Below are 19,925 nucleotides of genomic sequence, written 5' to 3' on the forward strand. Positions count from 1 at the left end.
GGTGAAAATAAAACTACTCTGATAATGTAATATTTTTATTGGAGATGGGGATCCATATATGTCTGCTGTGGATCCATGGCCCATGGATGTGGAGCCAAAAATGTCGAAACAGCGCCACGATAAATGGACTCCCACGCTGTGGTCAAAGATGGTATTGCAGCTTTAAAGTGTGCGTTCGTGCTTAAAATGCCTAAATATTTTAGAACTACATCTTACCTACAACATGAGAACTTAAACATACTAATAATGCGTCAGGGCTCTGTTAATTTTAATGAGTGGCGAGAAGAAATTTTCTTTTACACCCATACTATCTTACCCCGCCCTCCAGGGAGCAGGAGCTGGGTCACCCTGCCGACTAACGTATGTTCCGTCACGCCATTTTCCATCGACGACCGAGAGGAACAAACCAGCAGGAGAAACGCATACAGTCAGACCTGTGGTTTTCAACGAAAAAGGTAGAGTTTTAACGACATTTTTAATCGTGTGTAGTGCTTTAACTTTTTAAGAATGATATTTTGGGTCGATTAATCGTATCTCCGCATTAGCTTAGCCTGATATTGTGGTCCTAATTCAGTGGTTGTTAGCGGAATGCTGTTGCTTAGCACTAGGCCTCGGAATGGCGACAGCCATTTTAGCTATCGTTAAATAGCGGTTAGCCACCGTTCAAGCGTCGAGACATAATCTTTTGTCAAATGTGAAACAGTTTATTTAAAAGGTGAAACGTCTGTTAAAGTGTAAGGGTAACTGTTTAGTGGAGTGAGGCTTATTTCTATCGATTAAGGGGTAAATATCTGCCGAATAACAGCTAATGTTAAGACAAAACTAGCATAACGCCGGATTGTAGGCCAAACTTGCTTCCGTCTCAAAACGTGTTTAAGAATGTAACGTTATTGTAAATGTTTTTATTGATTACACGCTGTGAAGAACAGTATAGTATCACGTTACGGTCGCTCTCACATTATAGCACGCATTGCTGAACGATATGTTGGAACAAGCTAACTGGCGCTGCACATGTTTACGAAATGGGTACATAAACTTTCATTTTCCACACCAAACGCTCGGTTACCTTGCTGTTATGTATTGGTTTTAGCTTTCTCCAGGAGAAAACAGAAAAGTAGCGTGCGGTATCGTGTTTGATGTGCTGCCGAAATTCCAGGCCTTTATTATGGGTCCTGTGTGATGCCGGGGGGTAGCAGTCTTTGTCTCACCAGGTTGTGATCTAGTGCCATAAACAGGGTTCCCACTGTCATGGAAAATCTTGAAAAGTAGTGGAATTCCACACTCACATTTTCCAGGCCTGGAAAAGTCATGATTTTTATTTTGAGTTTTGGAAAAGTAATGGAATTTTGTTCTGTGAAGGATATTGATACAGTAATCTAATGTGAAATATTTCCCACTAGGCTTGGAAATTGGCAACAGACAAATCCTGGTAAAACATTCAAGCAGCTGTTAAATTTGCCAAACTCACCAGCCATAAAGAAAAAAAAAACAATGCTGAACTATTCAGTGGCTGGTGGACAAAAAAAGTTATTTTCCAATCTCGCCGTCCACATAGCATAACACTCCAGCAAATGTATTTTCTGTGGCTGTCAATGTGACACAGCTCTGAAATGCATCAACCCATCAAATTCGCCGTAAAGAGAGTTTGAATCTGATATGTGTAAAAAAAAAAAAAAAAAAAAAAAAAGTCAGGCAAGAGGGTAAAAAAATTGGCTATTATGAGTCATTGAAAAGAAATGGAAATATTTTGAAATTGTGTCCCTGAAAATGTGTGGGAACCTTGCATAAAAATGCACAGGGACTGTATTTTCAGCATGTTTTAGTGAAGTAATTCTCTGAAATATAAACTTTCTGCTGCATTAATAATCATTTGCCTATCTTTGATTATGTTTCAGATCCAGTCATGCATCGTGACTGTCCTCTAGACTGCAAGGTCTACGTTGGAAATCTGGGCAACAATGGAAACAAGACAGAGTTAGAGAGGTCATTTGGCTACTATGGCCCTCTGCGTAGTGTTTGGGTGGCCAGGAACCCTCCAGGCTTCGCCTTTGTAGAATTTGAAGATCCCAGAGATGCAACTGATGCTGTGCGTGAGCTCGATGGAAGGTAGGGATCAATCTAAACACACTCTTGAGATACAGTGGAGAAAATTCATCTTTTTTTTGTCATCAGCTTTTTTATTATTTAACACGGGGACCAAACAACAAACACACTAATGCACAACATACCCCACACTTCTGGCATCAACCAAATCCACATTACAGTAGGCCGTAGTGAATTTAATGGAGAATTAAAAAAAGAGATTATGATGGGAAAAAAATAGTGAGACATAGAGTAAAATGAAAAATTTGAAACCAAATAAAGTAAAAATAACGATAAGATTTTTGATAATAAATAAAGTAACAATAGATATATAGGATCTAAGATCTAGTGGTTGTTCACGTAGGATTTTTTACAATGCTGACAAGGGAAGCCCAGGCACAGATGGTTGATTTTTTGACATAATGCATTTTTAATACTGACATCTCCATATATGCTAAGTCCAATAGGTGCCATTTTCCAAAAATATACTACCCCTAGGCAATTCCAATACATATGCAGAAAAGACGTGTCACCATTAGGGCAGAAAATGTACATGTACATGTCAAAAATGTACAAGACTTAACCAGCGGATGTTATCCTCAGAACAGCTAAGATTTCTACCCCAGATCTGATGAATTGCCATAGGTTTGCAGGCAGGAATAAGGAGTAAATATATCCTGAGAAACAGGAGTTATCTTGATACAGGTCTGATGGTTTATGATGGTTGTTTCACAGGACATTGTGTGGTTGCCGGGTGCGTGTAGAGTTGTCCAATGGCGAGAAGCGCAGTCGAACCCGTGGCGCTCCCCCTCCATGGAGCAGGCGTGCTCGAGACCGTGACGACTACAGGCGTCGTAGCCCCCCACCAAGGCGAAGGTGACACATGTTTTTTGACAGTGACCAACAGGGACAGCCTATGGTCGATCTGTGATTTACTGATTCTGCTCTCTTACCCACAGTATATTTCCTGCTAGTTGCTTATATTTTTCCAGTCTGGGCATTTCTAGTGTTTGTAATCTTTTCTGCTGATTGTACATTTGTGATAGTCTCATCTTCATTGTTATTATTGGTCATTTTATGTAGGAAACCAAACAGATAGACATTCATAACCAAATAATGACATATGCCATGGGTATACTAGTGTATGTAGTAAAGTCTTTCTATTGCAAAATGCATCTTCAAATCTGGCCTGCCGCACTTGGAATGCTTTAAGCACTGATGCTTCTTTTGAAGTGTAAAGTATTTTGTGCACTCAAAACATTAGTGAGTGCTTAAGTGCTTTTAAAGTGGCAAAATAGGCTTGTGAGATAAGATAAGGGAATTCCTGTGTCAGTAAAAGTGTAATCTATTTAGAATTTGGGGGGATAAAAGTGCCAAATGTGATGCATTTTTTCCTTTTGTTTGAGGATGCTTTTTATTTTTCATCTATATTAATAAGAATGAAACCCGTTGCAGAGCCGTCACCATGCCTCCTCTCACCACCCTCTGAGTCAATCAACTAGTCCTCTTTCAGCATCATGTGACTGCTGACCATCGTGCACCAATCAGCTTGGCTGGTGCTGTCACATGACCCAGGCATGGCCAGTCGTCAAGTTGCACCAACCCATTGGTTCCTCAGCATGCCGTTCTCAACCTCCTCCTCCTTCAACCTTAATCCAAACGGCAGCGGCCCACCTCACATTCCCGACCAATCAGCGTATTACGTTCCCAAATGTCTACAACCTACCAACAGCAGCCTTCGGCTAACCAATTAAAGCAGGAAAAAAGCCACAGCCAGCCCCCATCTGCCTGCCACCTAATCACCTTGCAGCATCTGGCCAGTCCTATTCAGCCAATTCTACCTACCCGGCCGGCAGTCTGCCTCCCTTTCGTCATATCTAGCTTGTTGAAAACCAAAAATACTAGTAAGTTTTCCTGCTTCATTCAGTACACTGCTGATTACAGTTTTGAAAGTGAAGAGACAGCTGGTTTGACAAGGTTGTTCTTTTTTTTTTTTTTTTTTTTTTTTAAACTATGTGAATCAGAAGTCTGGAAGTTCATTGCCAGAGATTTCGATTATAGACAAACATCTGGTATGTCTTGGGGCTCTGAGCAGAATTATCAAGTCACACAATCAAAACTCTCCTCAACCCCCAAATGATCATTTAAAAGTTTTCTTTTGTGCTGTATGGTTGGATTTAACAAATCTTAGCCTGGTTGCTTCTCAGACTTATTCCCAGCGACCAGTAAATTGTTTTTGCTACTAGCTTCCAATTCCTAATGTTGTCCCTTGAAGTGTAGTGGACCAGTTTCATACAGATGGTGGCCTCTGTGTCTTTTTATCACTGGCCAGTCCACAGTGCGACGTTTAATCTTCTGACTGGAGCAAATGCTGCTCTTAAGCTCGCTGTAATTCTGCAGTAAGCTTTGAGGCTCTGACATCATGCAAAATCTCTTGTATATGTATCATAGTTCACCACTTCAAATTAAAAGCGGCAATGACGTTATTTAAAGATGCACATGGCACTGTGGAATAGGTGAGATATAATTCCTAAACACCTGCCATCTCCATGCACTAGGTCCATTGCCAGTAAGTTACAGATTTTGAGTGAGATAATTGTGAAATAATTGTGTTCCTGGAAAAATACTCAAGTGTTTTATTTCCATTGTGAGTTACTGAAAGTAGACAAAGGGCTGTGTTGACGGAGGCCCATGTAAGTAAAGAATTGGAATAGTGTGGAGCTCTACGGGGATCAGTGCGTCTGTGTTGGTAACCTTTTTCTATTTTCCTTGCACAGATCTCCACGCAGGAGGAGCTTCAGCCGCAGTCGAAGCAGGTATGTCAGCTTTCGGGATGTCAACCCAAAATATTTTCCCACGTGCAGAATATTTTGTAGCTATATTTATCTAAGATATGTGTTTAATAAACGTCTCTAAAGGAAGACATAAGAAGAGGTCACGATGTCTACATCAAGTTTTGTGTAGTCATTTTATTAAAGCCAAATAAAGAATTAGGCCAGAATCCTCTCAAAACCCTAAACAAACCTAATCTGTTGTTGTCTGGGAAACCAGGAACTGCAGATTTTAGTGAATGTGTGCAACTAGTCGAAGAAACATTGCTACCCTTACTAGTCGTCACCAAAAATACCATACAGTTAATGTTATTATTAAAAGTATCATTATTATAAATGATTGCATTCATCCAATGACAGTGCTGCTCTAATAATCGGTGTGTATGATAAAGATTACATTTCCCTAACGAATGTTGTTTTCAGTATATACGTTAACCTGGATTTAGTGAGTAGTTGTCATGTTTTATAGGATAATTTATAAGGTTTACAAGGCCGAGTGCCACACATTTCTGTGACATTTTAAATACGATGTGGTTATCAAAAAAATGCGATTAACAATTTTGAATGGTTCTTATAATATACACAATACCTTCAAACAATGTTGAAGCCTTACAGATTGATTTGTGCTCTATTTCGACTGTTTTCATAGTGTTTTTTTTCTAAGTTTAAATGTACTTTTATGGAAATTAGTTGTCAGGAACATATCTAATAGCCACTAAATGAAATGTTTATATTTATTAATGTATGTGTGTATTTAATTATAAAGATAGCCTTATTAACTGCTTGATCTAAATACGTAGACAAAACTATGAAAGTGATGATCACAAAATATTTATTTTAAATGCATTTGGGGGTTTTCTGGTCTGGAAGCTGGATCCTGAATGGAACTCAACCTTTATAGTCATGTAGCTAATGTAACCGTGATTATTGTGTGATTATTGTGTGAAATGTTTACTTAATGGGATGGTTTGGCTTTGCAGGTCTTTCTCCAGAGACAGGAGGAGGGAGAGGTCCCTCTCCCGGGACAGGAACCACAAACCTTCAAGGTCCTTCTCACGATCAAGGAGGTAATGATATCTTTTGAGCCGTCTTAAGATGATTTCAGTCTTGTGTCCCAACAGATGTTTGACAGTTTACTGCAGTTTTTTCTCTCGAGGACACTACACCTCTGAGAATAACACTCATGTGGCTCAGCAGCACACAAACCATTGCGCCTGTTGTTTTTGTTTTGCTGGGTGTAACAATGACAGTTTGGTCTGTGATTCTTGCTAGCTTTAACAGATGTTTTTTTTTTTTTCCTTCCCACAGCCGCTCCAGGTCTAACGACAGAAAGTAGAGCAGTGTCTGTCAGGTCTAAAGGGAGCTGAAGATGAACGGTTGTACAGACTTGACCGTTTCATATGGTGGAGTTAAATATGGCCGTGTGGCCATTTTTGTGTTGGATTTTTTAAAACAATCAAGCATTTTAGTGTCCCTCCCCTTGTTGTAATTTTCACATACATTGAGTGGGTGTGTACAGGTGTGACGCCTCGCCTTTAAGTCCATCTCGTAGGTCCTGAAACAGTCGTGCCACCCAGCATTCCAGTTCACCGGTAATTCTCTTGAGTTTTGTTTTCTTGTCGATGAATGTACTGTGTAGTTTTGACATAGTGTGAGTAGTTATCTCTTTTTCAACGCCAGCATTTTTTTTTTTTTTTAAGCAAGGATTGGGATCATTTATAAGAGTCCCTCCTTTTGATTGTCTGTAAAGCCAACCTCTTTTCAATGTGCTACTTTCTTACTTCACACTGAAGGTTTCCATCTGTCAACGGTTGGTTGTTTGTAATAAACACACCCCCTCATTTAAGATGCAGAATTATGGCATTGATGTAGAAAAAAATATGTAATGAACATGACTGATTTTTGTCTATGAAGTTTTCCATTATTTTTTTTCTTTTGTTTGATACAATGTGAGATGGTCTTTCAATTAAAGATACAGGTTGATACAAAAGACTATGTTTGTATTTATTCTTTCCTCTTGAAAGGCCAACATACTGAATAATCTTTTCCTGAGAGGGCATCCTGAAGAGCATCAGTAACAGCTGAACGGGGACCAACCTTAGTCACTTTCACATGAAATTAATTACGTCCAAATAGGTTTATTATATAGGCTGTCTTTGGTTTGAGCTGCACCTGCTTTCCTTCATGTCTACATCTATTTAAAAGTGTTGAAACTGCAAACTTCACTGAAGTGTAGTTCTGTCTTGTAGGTGATCCACATCGTCACTTGGTGGTGCTGTTTATTCTGCCTTGTATGCTGGCATATTTAACAGGATGTATTTTATCATTCAGTATCACCCACTTATTTTAAGGTGCCAAATTGTAATAGTTACTGAAACAAACAAATTGTATAGATGTGGAATTTTGACAGCTACAGATCTCATTATCTGCATTTGCAGTTTCAAGATAAATTTTGTGTTAATATTTGAGAATTGATATACAGTATATTGAATATATATTTTTTTTATTAAACATTCACATTTCAGATAGTCAAATCTGAATTGGAGACATTATTTGCAATGTAGTTAGGGACTGTTAAGCGAAGGGAGGGGGTGGTGCAAGAGGTGAGAGGCGCTGCAGAATTCTTTAAGCACTGTGGGGGAAGTTTTGTCCTTCAATTTGGCCTAGGAGGAGGAATTTCAACTTAAAATAGTTATATTTTGTTCTTTTTTAAGTACCTTCAAACCCTGCAAGTGGATTTAAAAGGCATGTTTTCTTTTAAAAAAAAATCTCTTAAATCACATTACTTTTCTAATAGAAATGGTGATATATGGTTAATTATAGTGGAGGGAGGGGTCGTGCATTTCCCCTCCACTCACTCAGGGAGGCTCAAGGAAAAATATTTGTAGCTCTAGGGAGGGTCATGAAGGACATTCTTGTGAGGTCACACCCACCCACTACGATGATACATATAGATCCTTAAATATGATTTAAAATAAAAGTTTTACCTGTTTTTTACATTTCAGATCAAATTGAAGGTTCCATTTCATACAACCCATACTCATACAAAAGTATTGTAGTCTAAATGTAATAAATGTATTAGAGTTTTGACTCATTTGAGGTAAACAGCACATGTGTAACAGTGGATTGGTGAGGATGTTGTGATTTATCACATACTGTGGGGAAGAAAAGTAACCTGACCAGTTCATGTCACTGTGTACATCCTCAGATTTCCCTCCTTTTCTGGTGTACACGGCGTTCATTATATAATCCAGCTGACTGAGAGTTGAACCATTTCACCAGGACAAATAAGCGATAAGGCATCCAAATAATGGTGTCCTTGTGCTGCAGATAAAGTCTCTGTAGGCTGTGTGTAAGTTGTATAGTTTAAACCTTTTTTGATGACTTCAGTGAGCCCTGAACTATTTTCAGTAGTTAAATTAAGACATTATTCATCAATTAAAACCACAAAGTCGAGGTTACATTGTAATTTTGTTGTCTGGTGGTGAGATCTCATTAAGGTTTTATTGTTCATTGTGGTCAGAGAAAGTGCTATATCTAAATTTACAGCTGTGGGTCTCTTCTGGTTCCCACAGACGTTTCACAGCACCATTTCCACTCCCACTGCCCAATAGCTTTTTTTCGGTCCCACCCCTGACAAACCCACGGCTCCCTGTTCACGCACACAGTCCACGTGAACCGGCATAACACAAGAGACGAGTTTCTCAAATCTGCGCGCCCTTTTCCACGTGTTACTCAAGCGCTGATGACATCATAGAAGCTATGAGTCACAGTATCCACGGAGACGGGTCTCACAGTGAAGGAGCTCGCGGGAATCCACTCAGAAACCTACGGTATTTCCACCCACTGTTATGTAACACACTGTGCCACGGAGCACTGTACAAGAGATAGGCTGAGTGCTCTGAGAAAACACAAAATGTATGTTTGATGGAGCTAATTTTAGATTTAGTCACAAACGGTCTATTTGATGTATCTGTGTTTTAATTATTAACCAGTGTTGGGAAGGTTACTTTTAAAATTAAATATTACTTGTTAACCTGTTAAAAATGTAATTAATTACATAACTATTTGAATTAGGCTACTTCGTCAAAGTAATATATCTTAGCCTATTACATTTTTGATTACTTTTTGATTACTTTTCTAACAAATATTTTAAACTGGGTAATAAAGCTAAAATGCATAAATGTTGCACTGTGTTGCACTTTGCTGATCTGCATTGTCTGAAAATATGCTAAAAGAAGGCATTCCTGCAATGCAAAAAAGATGCAAAGCATCTTTATTCTACATATAAACCTTTTACCAAAAATATTATATTTGAATGCAACCCCCTTTATTCACTAACATTTTTATAAGACAGTGTGATTTAATTTATTTTTTGGTAATTTATATATATATATTTGTAGTTATTTTTCTCAGTAACAGTAACTGATTATAATTAAATTCATTTTGTAGTTACACAACTCCATTACATGTAACTAGTTGCTCCCCAACAGCACTAAACCCCCCAGCAAGCTGTTGAAACTACAATGCTATACTATTACTGCATTACTATTTGTAGGTATCTAGTACATAAAGTTACATTTAATTAATGTTTTAGGGTAAAGGGTCTAACTTTACATTTTTACTTTAAAGGAAAAAATCTTTTTTTTTTTAAATAAATTGAATGACTCTCCCTACAAATCCCCCATCATCATATAAGTTTGTCAAAGTGTTTTTTATGTATAATTTAATATTAGTAAGTATCACTATCTTCTAGTGACTAAAATAATAGATCAGTTTACCCTAAAGTAGTTCTAGTGGAATAAATCTCAAGAAAGCGGCAATTCAGATGAAATGTCACAATTCATTGGAGCATAGTCGTTCAATACATGTGTTGAGAGGAGATTTAGTGCCGTATGTTGGTTAGGAGAGGATTTAAGGGGGTGGGGGCATCTTCCCTCATCTACATGTTTAGTGACTTTTTTGCTGAGTTAGATGACATCATGTACAGCCAGTACTGGGTTGGTTTCTTTTGAAATGTTAATGGTTAAAAAATTGGCTACTAGTTACCCTATTAAACTGTAACAGAAACATTACATTTAATTACTTCATCAAAGTAATGTAACTTATTATATTCTGACAACTGCTTTAAAATGGACAATTAAATTGAAAAATGTCTGGAATTTGGTTATGCCAAAAAAAAAGAGCGTATGGCAAAAAAAAATGCAAAGCAGCAGATTGAATGTTTTATTCTACATTTAAATTTGTTACTGATGAGAACATATTTGGATATAACCCTTTTGTAATCAACAGTTTGATTAGTAACTGTAATTTAGCCGATCACGCTGTCTGTTAAATATGAGACCAGAGCCAGCAGCCGGTGAGCTTATCGTAGCATATGACTGAATACAGGGAAACAGCTCGCCTGGCTCTGTCCAAGGTAACAAAATCCACCTTCAGAGACCTGTAAAGCTCACTAATTAACACATGACATCCTGTTTGTGCGATACATACCATAACCAAAGTGTTGTAGTTATATATCGGTCTACTTCTTGGCAAAGAGCACTGACTTCCTGAAATGTTTCCAGGTTATCAAACAGCCTCAGTAATGACAGGACTTAAAGCTGGGGTAGGCTCAAAAGCCAAATAAAACTACCTAACCCAGCTTTAATGGGCTGTTCAGATTCAAATCAGCCTTTCAGTAAGACTATGATTAAAACTATACACAACTATACACAACCCAAGTTTGCTGTGCAAAATGTTAATAAAACAGAACGCAATGATTTGTAAATCCTTTTTGCTCTATATTTAGTTCAATATAGTCCAACAACAAGATATTTAATGTTCAGACTCATTAATGTAATTATTACTTTTTTTTTTTTTTTTTACAAACACACTCATTCTGAATTTGATGCCTGCAACACTGAAAGGTGCATGTTTACTACTGAGTTTGAGAACTGAGTTTTGAAAGTGATTATTTTTTTCCCTACTCTTCCTTGATGTACGTCTTCAGTTGCTCCACAGTCCGAGGTCTCCATTGCTATATTTTGCATATTTTGCTATATTTTCCACACATTTTCAATAGGAGACCAGTCTATACTGCAGGCAAACCAGCAGAGTACCTGCAACTGTAATGTGCAGAATTTGTTGTCTTGCTGGAATGAGCGGGGGCATCCCTAAAACATGTAATTTGGATGGCAGCATATGTTGCTCCAAAACCTGTATTTATCTTTACCGTTAATGCAACCTCAAGAGTTACCCATGAACTACCATCTTTACTTGCATTTACCGATGCAGCAACAAAATGTATTTACCAGCAATGATTTTACAAAGTGTTGTTGCAGATATTTAGGTTTTATTGTAATGCTACCACTCTAGTAAGTAGAAACTGCTTTTTTTCATGTTCAATTTAACCACCACATTAAAAGGAATATACATTTTTGTTGTTCATTTTAAACACAAGATTGATTTTAATACCTTTAAAGTACTTAGAGTGTGCATTGTGGAGCTGTATTATTCAGGTAAATGCAAGTATTGGATTGGGACTTCGTATTGGCAGATGCTCAATATCAAATGACACGGATCAGAACGAGTGCAAAAAAAAAAACTTGATGGGGACATCCCTACTTACATTTCACAACTGTTAACATAGACTGATACATGTAACTATTCTTACAACTCGAGTCAACAAAATTTTGATTATAATAATTGTAAACTATTCTGTTTTTACTTTCTAACAACTACTTGTACTTATTTCATTAAAATTCATACTCTCCCCAAAGTCCGTTGATCCAAGAAACATTCCTGATTGGATAGATGGGTGTCTTTCACAATATTATATGTCACTTCTTTGGCTTTAGGTGGGATTGGATAGGATAAATATTTAATTTTGCATTTCCACAATTTCTACCTCACTAATGTTAAGGTGTCAAGATTCACTGATGAAGATGAAAAATGTACGTTTTGTAAAATTAAACCTGAAACACTGGTTTCAGGTTTAAACCAGTGTTTAAACCTGAAACCAGTGTTTCAGGTTTTTTTTAATTTTCTGAAAGAAAATTAAATATGTTATAACTAATAACTAACTCATTGAACTTTATGACTCTTGATCATGTTAGGCACATTTCTTATTCACAAATCTAAATTTGCAAAGACATCCTCCTCTTTAAAAGTTTTTTAATTGATTCTTTTAAGTTAATGAAGTCTTTTCAACGTGTAATTAACAAGAACAGTCTATCTACTTTACATGATTTTAACCTGCCATTTGGTAATTTATGTACTACATGACTTAAAAGTGCTGTCTCTTTTTTTTGTTTTTTTATTTTTGTTTCGTTTTTGGTTTTTTTTTTGCTTGTTTCTTTGATTTTTTTTCCCCCTTTAGGCTATGTTCAGTTTCAGTCTGTCATTTCTCTTATTGATAATTTGTGCAGATCTTTTCAATAAAGCTGAATTTAAAACATGGATAGGATGAATATGTTTCTTCATGTGTCTTGCTTCTTCCTAACTTTATTCTTGAAAACACTGTCTTTTCAGCTGATAGTGGTGTTTTGCTGTTCGTCCAGTTATCTGTGTGATCTGAAACTAACAGTGTGCCTGGGTTGAAATGGGAGGAGTTAAAAAAGTAAATCCGGGATACTGCACGGTGGTCCAATGACATGCGCAGTGAGAGTCCTCGACAGGAGTCTTGTTGGGCCGTCCTCCATAAGCATATATACGTCTATGGTCGTCCTCAGCTGGAATTTCCTCCCCGACTCATGCAGAGCCAAACTCTCACGTGTGCTCATGTGTTTACCGGCAAAAATCCACGTGTGTGCGCCACGCAGACCCCGCCCCTGCACGAGAGAGGAGGGTCCCTGCCCACCGCAGTTAATAAAAGTTTAGCTCAAGACAGCGAGAACACTTGGAGATATGATCAAGAAATAGCCTAATACCCAGCCGCTGAAGCTGTATTTGATTCATTGGAGAGGGTGGGCTCAATAACATTAACCCGGGGCATATTTTACACCGCAAACATTAAAAACAAGGAGGCAGATAAACAACCTTCATTCAGCAAGTTTGAATTAAGAAGACTTTCAACTGGACTGCAGACGACTGAGAATGTAAGTAATACCACTTCTAATGCGTTAATGTTTGGGTTTTGTTTTTGTTTTTTTCACAGTTTCTAAAGTGATTTTGTCTTTTATTTATTTTGTAAGCATCTCTAGAAACACAAGTCAAGGTTATACGGTTATTAACTATATAACTATAACTATAACTATATAGTCACTTTTATGTTGTTTTAAAAAATACTTTCAGTCCTACAAAATTAAACATTTTCATGAGTAATCGCTTCCACTACTTATATGACCTTGTGTTATAACCAATGGGTTTATTTCTGCATATCACTTTCAAGGTTTTAGTTTATCACCCAAAACTTGACCAAAAATCTTCAAAACTCATCGTGGTTGTCGTCAGTTATTTGAGTATGTGTAAGGTAAAGGTTGTCGGCCAGGCTCCAGTGACAGCCCAGTTTGACTTGTCGACACGAGCTCCAGCCTCACGTGGAGACTGTAGTAAACTGGGCAGGGTCTCTGCTGCAGAGGCTCCGCCGCCAAGCGCGAGACGAGCCGGTGCCTCCGCCGCACATGTGCGACTCCTTCTCCCGCCACAGACTTGAATCACTCCTCCCGCCCCGCCCAGCCCCGCGCGGCTCTCTCTGACGTAGTATCCCGTGAGGTGGATATGGAAAAAAAGAGGGGGTCACAATGGTGATCCCCCAATTTTTTTTTCGGTACCCGTTTTAACAAGCATATATGATCATATATACATTTTTATTTTTTTTTCTGGAGCCACTTTGATTATATTCTTCTCAATGAATGACCCCACCTGACCTCAGGACATGCAGGCCCACAGTTATGTAACAGTGGGTGGGGAAGCGACCCTGAAACCTATGGAATACTTATCCTTTCTAGCAAGAAACAGGTTTAAAAGATGTAGTAAAACTATAGTTTTAGTTAACCAAGCAAGTCTTTTAAGGGCCCCAGGAGGCCCCCAGACTACACAGTCATTGTTACTTTTACACCTGACTGTAAAATATTTGAACATTTTAACTTAACTTTTTCGAATCTACAACAGTTTTTACATTTATTAATTAATGTATTAAGAAGTGATTACCCCATAAGGACAATACAAATATATCATTTACTGTTAAAATAAAAGCAGATTTTTATTGTTTAATATACTTTTTTTCTTATCAGTCTAATGATCAGTCTGAGATTTTAAAAAATATTCTTTTTAATTAATGTTACAGCTCCTTCGCAATTTATGGGGTAATGTTTCGGAAATGTTTTTCAGTTAATCAGGAAGTTGTAAGTTTTGGTTTCGGTGTTTTGTTTCTTGGATCGTGTTAAACTGAACATGAATGAACTGAATTTCCTGGAAACATGCCACATGATCTCAGACTAGTCTGCGGTGCTGTGTGGCTGCAGCCAAGTCAGGTGACAGGACAGGACATGTCCCACCTTCTGCTATTTTATTAAACAGTCTTGCAGGTTTAATTTTAGGAATATGTTTGCTTTAAATCTTTATATAACAGTCAGAAAGGCTTTAAAGTAGCCGTCAGACCAAGTCAAACTGCCGTTAGTGTTAATGTGCAGTGGCTCATACATCTCAGCCCATCATCCACATAAAACCAGGACAGTTTCTGTCCTCTGATAAAACATACTTCATTAAATCAGTGAACTTCATTAGTGTCTGACCTCATCTCCCTTGCAGTGCTGGATAATTAGGGTGGGCTGGGACGGGTTTCTCTTGATTGTTTGCTGAAATGGGAATCCTGCCCGGCCCTTCCCGGATGACTGTAAATGACTTATTATTCTCCTGAGACACAGCTGATTCCTTCCTGTAGCGCTGACAGGAAAGTGACCATTCAACCCTTGTACTTGTAATAGTTTGTATGTGATCAATCTGTACAGATACACAGGTTGAAAGCACTGATTTATTGATAAGATTTAATAATCTGACCTCAGCTATGATCCTCATCTCTGCTCCCCGAGGGTTGTTAAACTGGTCTGACTGGAGGTCTGACACTGACACCCAGTGGTGCCTCTGTGAACCTGCACTGATCTCAGCTCAGGATTTGCCCTTACATGTCTGTCCCAGTCTGTCTGAGACTATGTCCAGGCATGTACCAGTGAGTGGCACAGGAGGGCCCAATGAGTCACTGGCTGCTCAAGCTCTTATAAAGAGAGCAAACCCAGTGACACCAGTCTGAGATGCTCTGTTGTTCATGTTGAGGATACTGTAACTGATCGGAGCCATGGTAAGAAAGATTTCTTCTTTTAAAATAGAAGCAGGGAAATAAAACCTTTTGTTCTATGTATTACTGAGCTCAGGATGGATTTTAAGTGGATTTTAAGTATTTTTTTTCTAATCTTAAAATTAGATTGGGGTTGAAATTAAGCTTTTTATTCACCTTGGAGAAATCAATTCATCATTGAGTATTCAAGGATTAGAGCTGCAACCATTGGTTGATTATTCAATTAATTGTTTTGGCATATTGGCAGATTCATATTTTAACACCTGGATTGACGTCAGTTATACATTGCTACATTTAAACGCCTTTCAGAAGCATTAAAACCCCTGAAACCTGAGAACATTGGTTTGATTTCTTTTGAAAACTCGGGGGAAAACACAATGAGCAATTTGGCAAGAAATGTACCAAAAATCCTAAAAAAAAAAAAAAAAAAAAAGTAAACGGTAATGAAGAAATTACCCAACAATTAGCTGGAGGGAATTGCTAGATATTATCACAAAAAACTACAGAAAAATGTCCATTAAACTACATTTATAATTCTCTTTAAAATTATTATGTTTATTGTAGCACTTTCCTATGGTCATTTTATTGTTTATTTGTTGTTGTTTTTTTAAATTTCTTTTATTCATTTCAGTTAATTTTCTCCTAACTGTTAACCTAACTGTTTTAGGCGAATCTCGTTAAGTTGCTCATTGCCACCTTTCCATGTTTTTGATACAATTTGCTCGGGTTCCAAAGGGTTTATTGACAGGATTTGCACAGTCATGGAATACCTGGAAAAGTCTTGGGATTTCACAAACATGTTTTTTCAGTCCTGGAAAAGTCATGGAATTAGTAAAAACCACTGAAAGTTTTGGACAAGTTATGGAATTTTGATGTGTGTAATGAGATTGTTGCAATAATTTTTCCGTGGATAATTTCCGTGTAACGTCACATAACAGAATTATTTTCTGTAGCTGTCGACATCACAAACTGAAGTGATAACAAGGAGAAATGTTGGTACAGCTCATCATCACCGTCTCAGCAGATTATTGATGATTTCAAACTAACCGTCTGTCTTTTCTCTGTTCCCCGCAGTGTAGAACGATGGCTACTCATAAGCGGATCCTGAGCGCACTGGCGAACGGCCCTGCCCGGCGAAACCTGTTCGGCCCAGTCGACCGAGAGCAGCTGCAGGCGGAGTACCAGGCCGCCCTGCGAAAAGACCTGGACGAGGCTTGCCAGCGATGGGGCTTCGACTTCTTCTCGGACAAGCCTCTAGAGAGAAGTGATTTCCAGTGGGAGGGCATCCCAGGCACCAAGGTCCCGCTGCTGTACCGATCCTGCATGCTCAGTGTGGGACACGCAGGAGGCCAGAGGGCGGCTGAGGCCACAGTGAAGCCCAAAGGAGGAAGGGCGTCGTCGATACAGAGTGAGAAGGAGAACATCCCAACATCGCGTCAGAGGTGTGCACTCAACGTGGAGAACTTGGAGAAAACGCCAGAAAAAAGAGAGAGCACGGGGCTGAAGAGGAAGCAGACAAACATTACAGGTACATAAACGGGTCAATTTAAATGCGAACGAGTTGTGATTTCATGTTGGATTTGCATGAGCTGAACTTCCTGTCCTTTATCCCTACAGATTTCTACCAGGCGAAAAGAAGAGTAGTTGGGATGCCGCGCAAATCCGGCGAGTAATTTTCGGTGCAGCTTTCTGCAAAAGGTGCCAATATCCCCAGAGATCCACACAAACAGTGCAACACTCAGGAAATCTCCAGTCTGCACAGACTCTGCTGCACAGTCACTCAGTGATTCATCTGACAACAGAAGGGACCTCAGCTACACGATAACATATCACTATCAGGTTAATTAGGGTACTGTATTTACTCTGAGGGGGGTTGGTGTTTTTCCCAGTGGTGAGAAGGGGACATTTGAGCAGAGAAGATTAACGGTAATCTCTGGAATCAGTGGATTTATACTCATTTGGATCACGGGGATGCCAAAGTGTTGACTGACATTTCCTACTGTACATTCCACCGGCTGAAAACGTCTGCTCTGTAGAGAGTGGACATATGATGGATGAACGTAATACTGTATACACTTGAAACAGATGTCATGTCGGTTATAATCATCAAGAAGTGTCTGTGGCAAATCTGCAGAATGATCAAAAATGGGTGAAGCCCTTTTGGCTCCTTGTTTAAAATCCACTAGTTTTTTTTTACAATGTTTTTTCATGTAAATCATGAGGGCTAGGAGTCGTTTTTTTGTGTATTATACTTAATATATCAGGACGTACTGTCTGTTTTTTTTCTACCATCATGTACTCAAAGGAATATGCTTGAAGAGTTTTGATATCCTGCACGTGCAGTCGCTTTGCTTTAGATTTAAAATGACAGAAGTGCCATCATGTCCTCTTCAGTTCCTTCCATCTGTTGTATGTCGACAGATTTTCAAAGCAGATCTCCACAAGTGCCCTGTCCGGACTCTGACTTGTGTACAGCACCTGATATTGTAGGTTAGGAGTGCAGCACCATGTCCTTGAAACACTTAAAAACACTTATATTTAGGTTTATTTAGATATATATCAGAGATTTATCTATGTAGTTAAATACAGCACTGTTAAGTAGCACAATTAAAAAAAAACATTGCAGTATTGCACATACATCTGATCGGTGCTGTATCCAAAGCACCCTGTATCAAGTGCCTTTATGGTATTTGACTCGGTATTTGAAGCTCCATTTAGGACAATCAGAAGACAGTGTTCTCAAATGTGTTATTGACTAAGCTAAGGCTAAAGTGCTATTTTCTTTTCCATTTGGACGCAATGTGCAATTGTAACAATGTGTCATTATCTGCCTCAAAACAAATGTTTGTTCTTGACACTTAGTCATGCCTATGTTGGCAAATCCTGCTGCTATGGTTAATCTGAATGGGTGTCAAACAAGGTCACTGTAATGCTAATCCTTACCAACTGACAGCTTAGAAATGTTCACTGTCGCCGCTGCAAATACAAAGCTAAGCAAATCACAGCATTGCCCCAAACATTGAATGCACTTCTGTTTGTAGATGCTTGTGCACAGGTCCTAAATATTGTGTTATGTTAAAAGCTACAAATGAAAAAGATCTATCCTTATTTATTGCGAGAAACTATGCTTTGTGTTAATTTAGGGTTTTTTTGTAATTATTGTGAGAATTACAAATTCCAATAAAATGTTAAAATGACACTTCTTGAGAGTGTTTGGGGTTTTTTTTGTGTTTACGTGTGTGTGTGTGTGTGTGTGTGTATGTGTGTGTGTGTCAAAGACAGCCTATCAAATCTAATAAATACACATGAGAAACAGCCCGGAGATATTTCTGCATTTCAGTTAAAAAAAGTCAAAGCCATTTTTACAATTACAAAATACGTATATATGGACCATTGTGTCAAAATGAAAATATGAGAGTCCTTAAAAGATGAGATAAGACACATCTTCATCAATCCCCAAGGAAACTCTTGAGAGAAGACAGAATTTTATTAATCCTGAGGGAAATTCTTGTGCCTGAGATTGCTCAAAAATTACAACATAAATAAAAAAATAAGAGAAATAAATACAATGTGAAAAGGGCACTGCTAACATATTTGCCCAGTAGAATATTATGATAAATTTAGTAAAATAAGCAAACTAAAAGAAAATATAAAAGTATTGTTAGAAATGAGATATTGCACATACAATAACATTAAAAGTAAGATAAATGTAATAAAATAGGAAAACTATAACATAATATAAAACTAATATCAGCAATGCGTTCCATGCCTCATCCTGTTATCCTTTTTGGTTCCCCCTGTGTTTCATTGTCTTGTACTTCCTGTTTTATTTTGATACTCACATCTTGTCTCATTTCGGGTCCTGCACTTCCTGCCCCTGTGTTTCCCTCCTGTGTGATTACCTGCCCAGCCCTGATGTGTTGCACCTGTGTCTCATTATCTCCCTCCCCCTCAGCATACAGTCTCTGTTCTCCCTTCCTGCTGTGCCGCTTTGTCTTGATACCTCGTCTGGTGCTTCTTTTTAAAAGTTTTGTGATCCTTTGTGATTTTGACCTTTTTTCTACTTTTGCACTCTGCCTTTTTCCTGCTGTTTTTGTACCTCTGCCTGAGTTTTTTGGGATGTCCTGTGTACCGACCTGGTTTTGCATTAAAGGACTTATTGTTAATTTTCCCACCTGTGTCTGAGTCAGCATTTGGGTCCAAGCTTGTGGTTCAGTGTTTGTGACATAAAGTAATTTTTCACGATATTAAGAAATAACATTGCACATACTGAAAAATAATATCACAAGTGATATTGAACAAGTAATATTGTACATGGAATTGGAGTCGTAATATATTGCACACATTAAAGGAAATAAATACAGTTTTGCACATAATATTGAAAGGTAACATAGCACATTTGATTGAGAGGCTACATTGCACATGACATCAAAAAGTAGTATTGCACAAGATATTGAACAAGTATTATTGAAAAGTATATTACAAAGTGTTACTGCACATGATATTAAATAGTAAAGCACATTATATTGATATGATTGATCTCAGTGTCCGATATTTCAGCTGCTACTCTTGCAAAAGGGGGAGTAGTTATAATTAAGCAACAGTTTGGACGCCATTCATTTCTATTACATTGGTGAGAAGGCAGATATCTCTACGGATGATATCTTCAACTCTCAGCAACTCACACCAAATAAATCTGGATTGATGAACAGCACTTTAGGTAAGAGGACAAATAT

The 19,925-nt window shown here is 38.1% G+C and overlaps 2 protein-coding genes across 4 annotated transcripts; both read left to right on the plus strand.

Annotated features, from left to right (window-relative positions):
* The first annotated feature begins 256 nt into the window (after nt 1–256).
* On the plus strand, nt 257–6,903 carry srsf3b (serine and arginine rich splicing factor 3b). Of its 2 annotated transcripts, XM_042504536.1 has the most exons (6): nt 257–455; nt 1,896–2,106; nt 2,818–2,958; nt 4,860–4,898; nt 5,894–5,980; nt 6,222–6,903. In XM_042504536.1, the coding sequence occupies exons 1-6, from the start codon at nt 272–274 to the stop codon at nt 6,247–6,249; spliced, it is 690 nt and encodes a 229-aa protein (XP_042360470.1). In that variant the 5' UTR covers nt 257–271; the 3' UTR covers nt 6,250–6,903. The 2 variants fall into 2 exon arrangements, with proteins under 2 accessions (XP_042360470.1, XP_042360478.1); XM_042504544.1 differs by lacking the exons at nt 4,860–4,898; nt 5,894–5,980; nt 6,222–6,903 and adding an exon at nt 3,538–3,837.
* Nucleotides 6,904–12,821: 5,918 nt separating this feature from the next.
* On the plus strand, nt 12,822–18,383 carry cdkn1a (cyclin-dependent kinase inhibitor 1A). 2 transcript variants are annotated; one of them, XM_042497438.1, is made up of 3 exons: nt 12,822–12,991; nt 16,264–16,717; nt 16,807–18,383. In XM_042497438.1, the coding sequence occupies exons 2-3, from the start codon at nt 16,273–16,275 to the stop codon at nt 16,860–16,862; spliced, it is 501 nt and encodes a 166-aa protein (XP_042353372.1). In that variant the 5' UTR covers nt 12,822–12,991; nt 16,264–16,272; the 3' UTR covers nt 16,863–18,383. The 2 variants fall into 2 exon arrangements, with proteins under 2 accessions (XP_042353372.1, XP_042353364.1); XM_042497430.1 differs by lacking the exon at nt 12,822–12,991 and adding an exon at nt 15,130–15,192.
* The last annotated feature ends 1,542 nt before the right edge of the window (nt 18,384–19,925 follow it).

This window comes from Plectropomus leopardus, chromosome 2, assembly GCF_008729295.1.
Source record: "Plectropomus leopardus isolate mb chromosome 2, YSFRI_Pleo_2.0, whole genome shotgun sequence".
Taxonomy (NCBI): Eukaryota; Metazoa; Chordata; class Actinopteri; order Perciformes; family Serranidae; genus Plectropomus; species Plectropomus leopardus.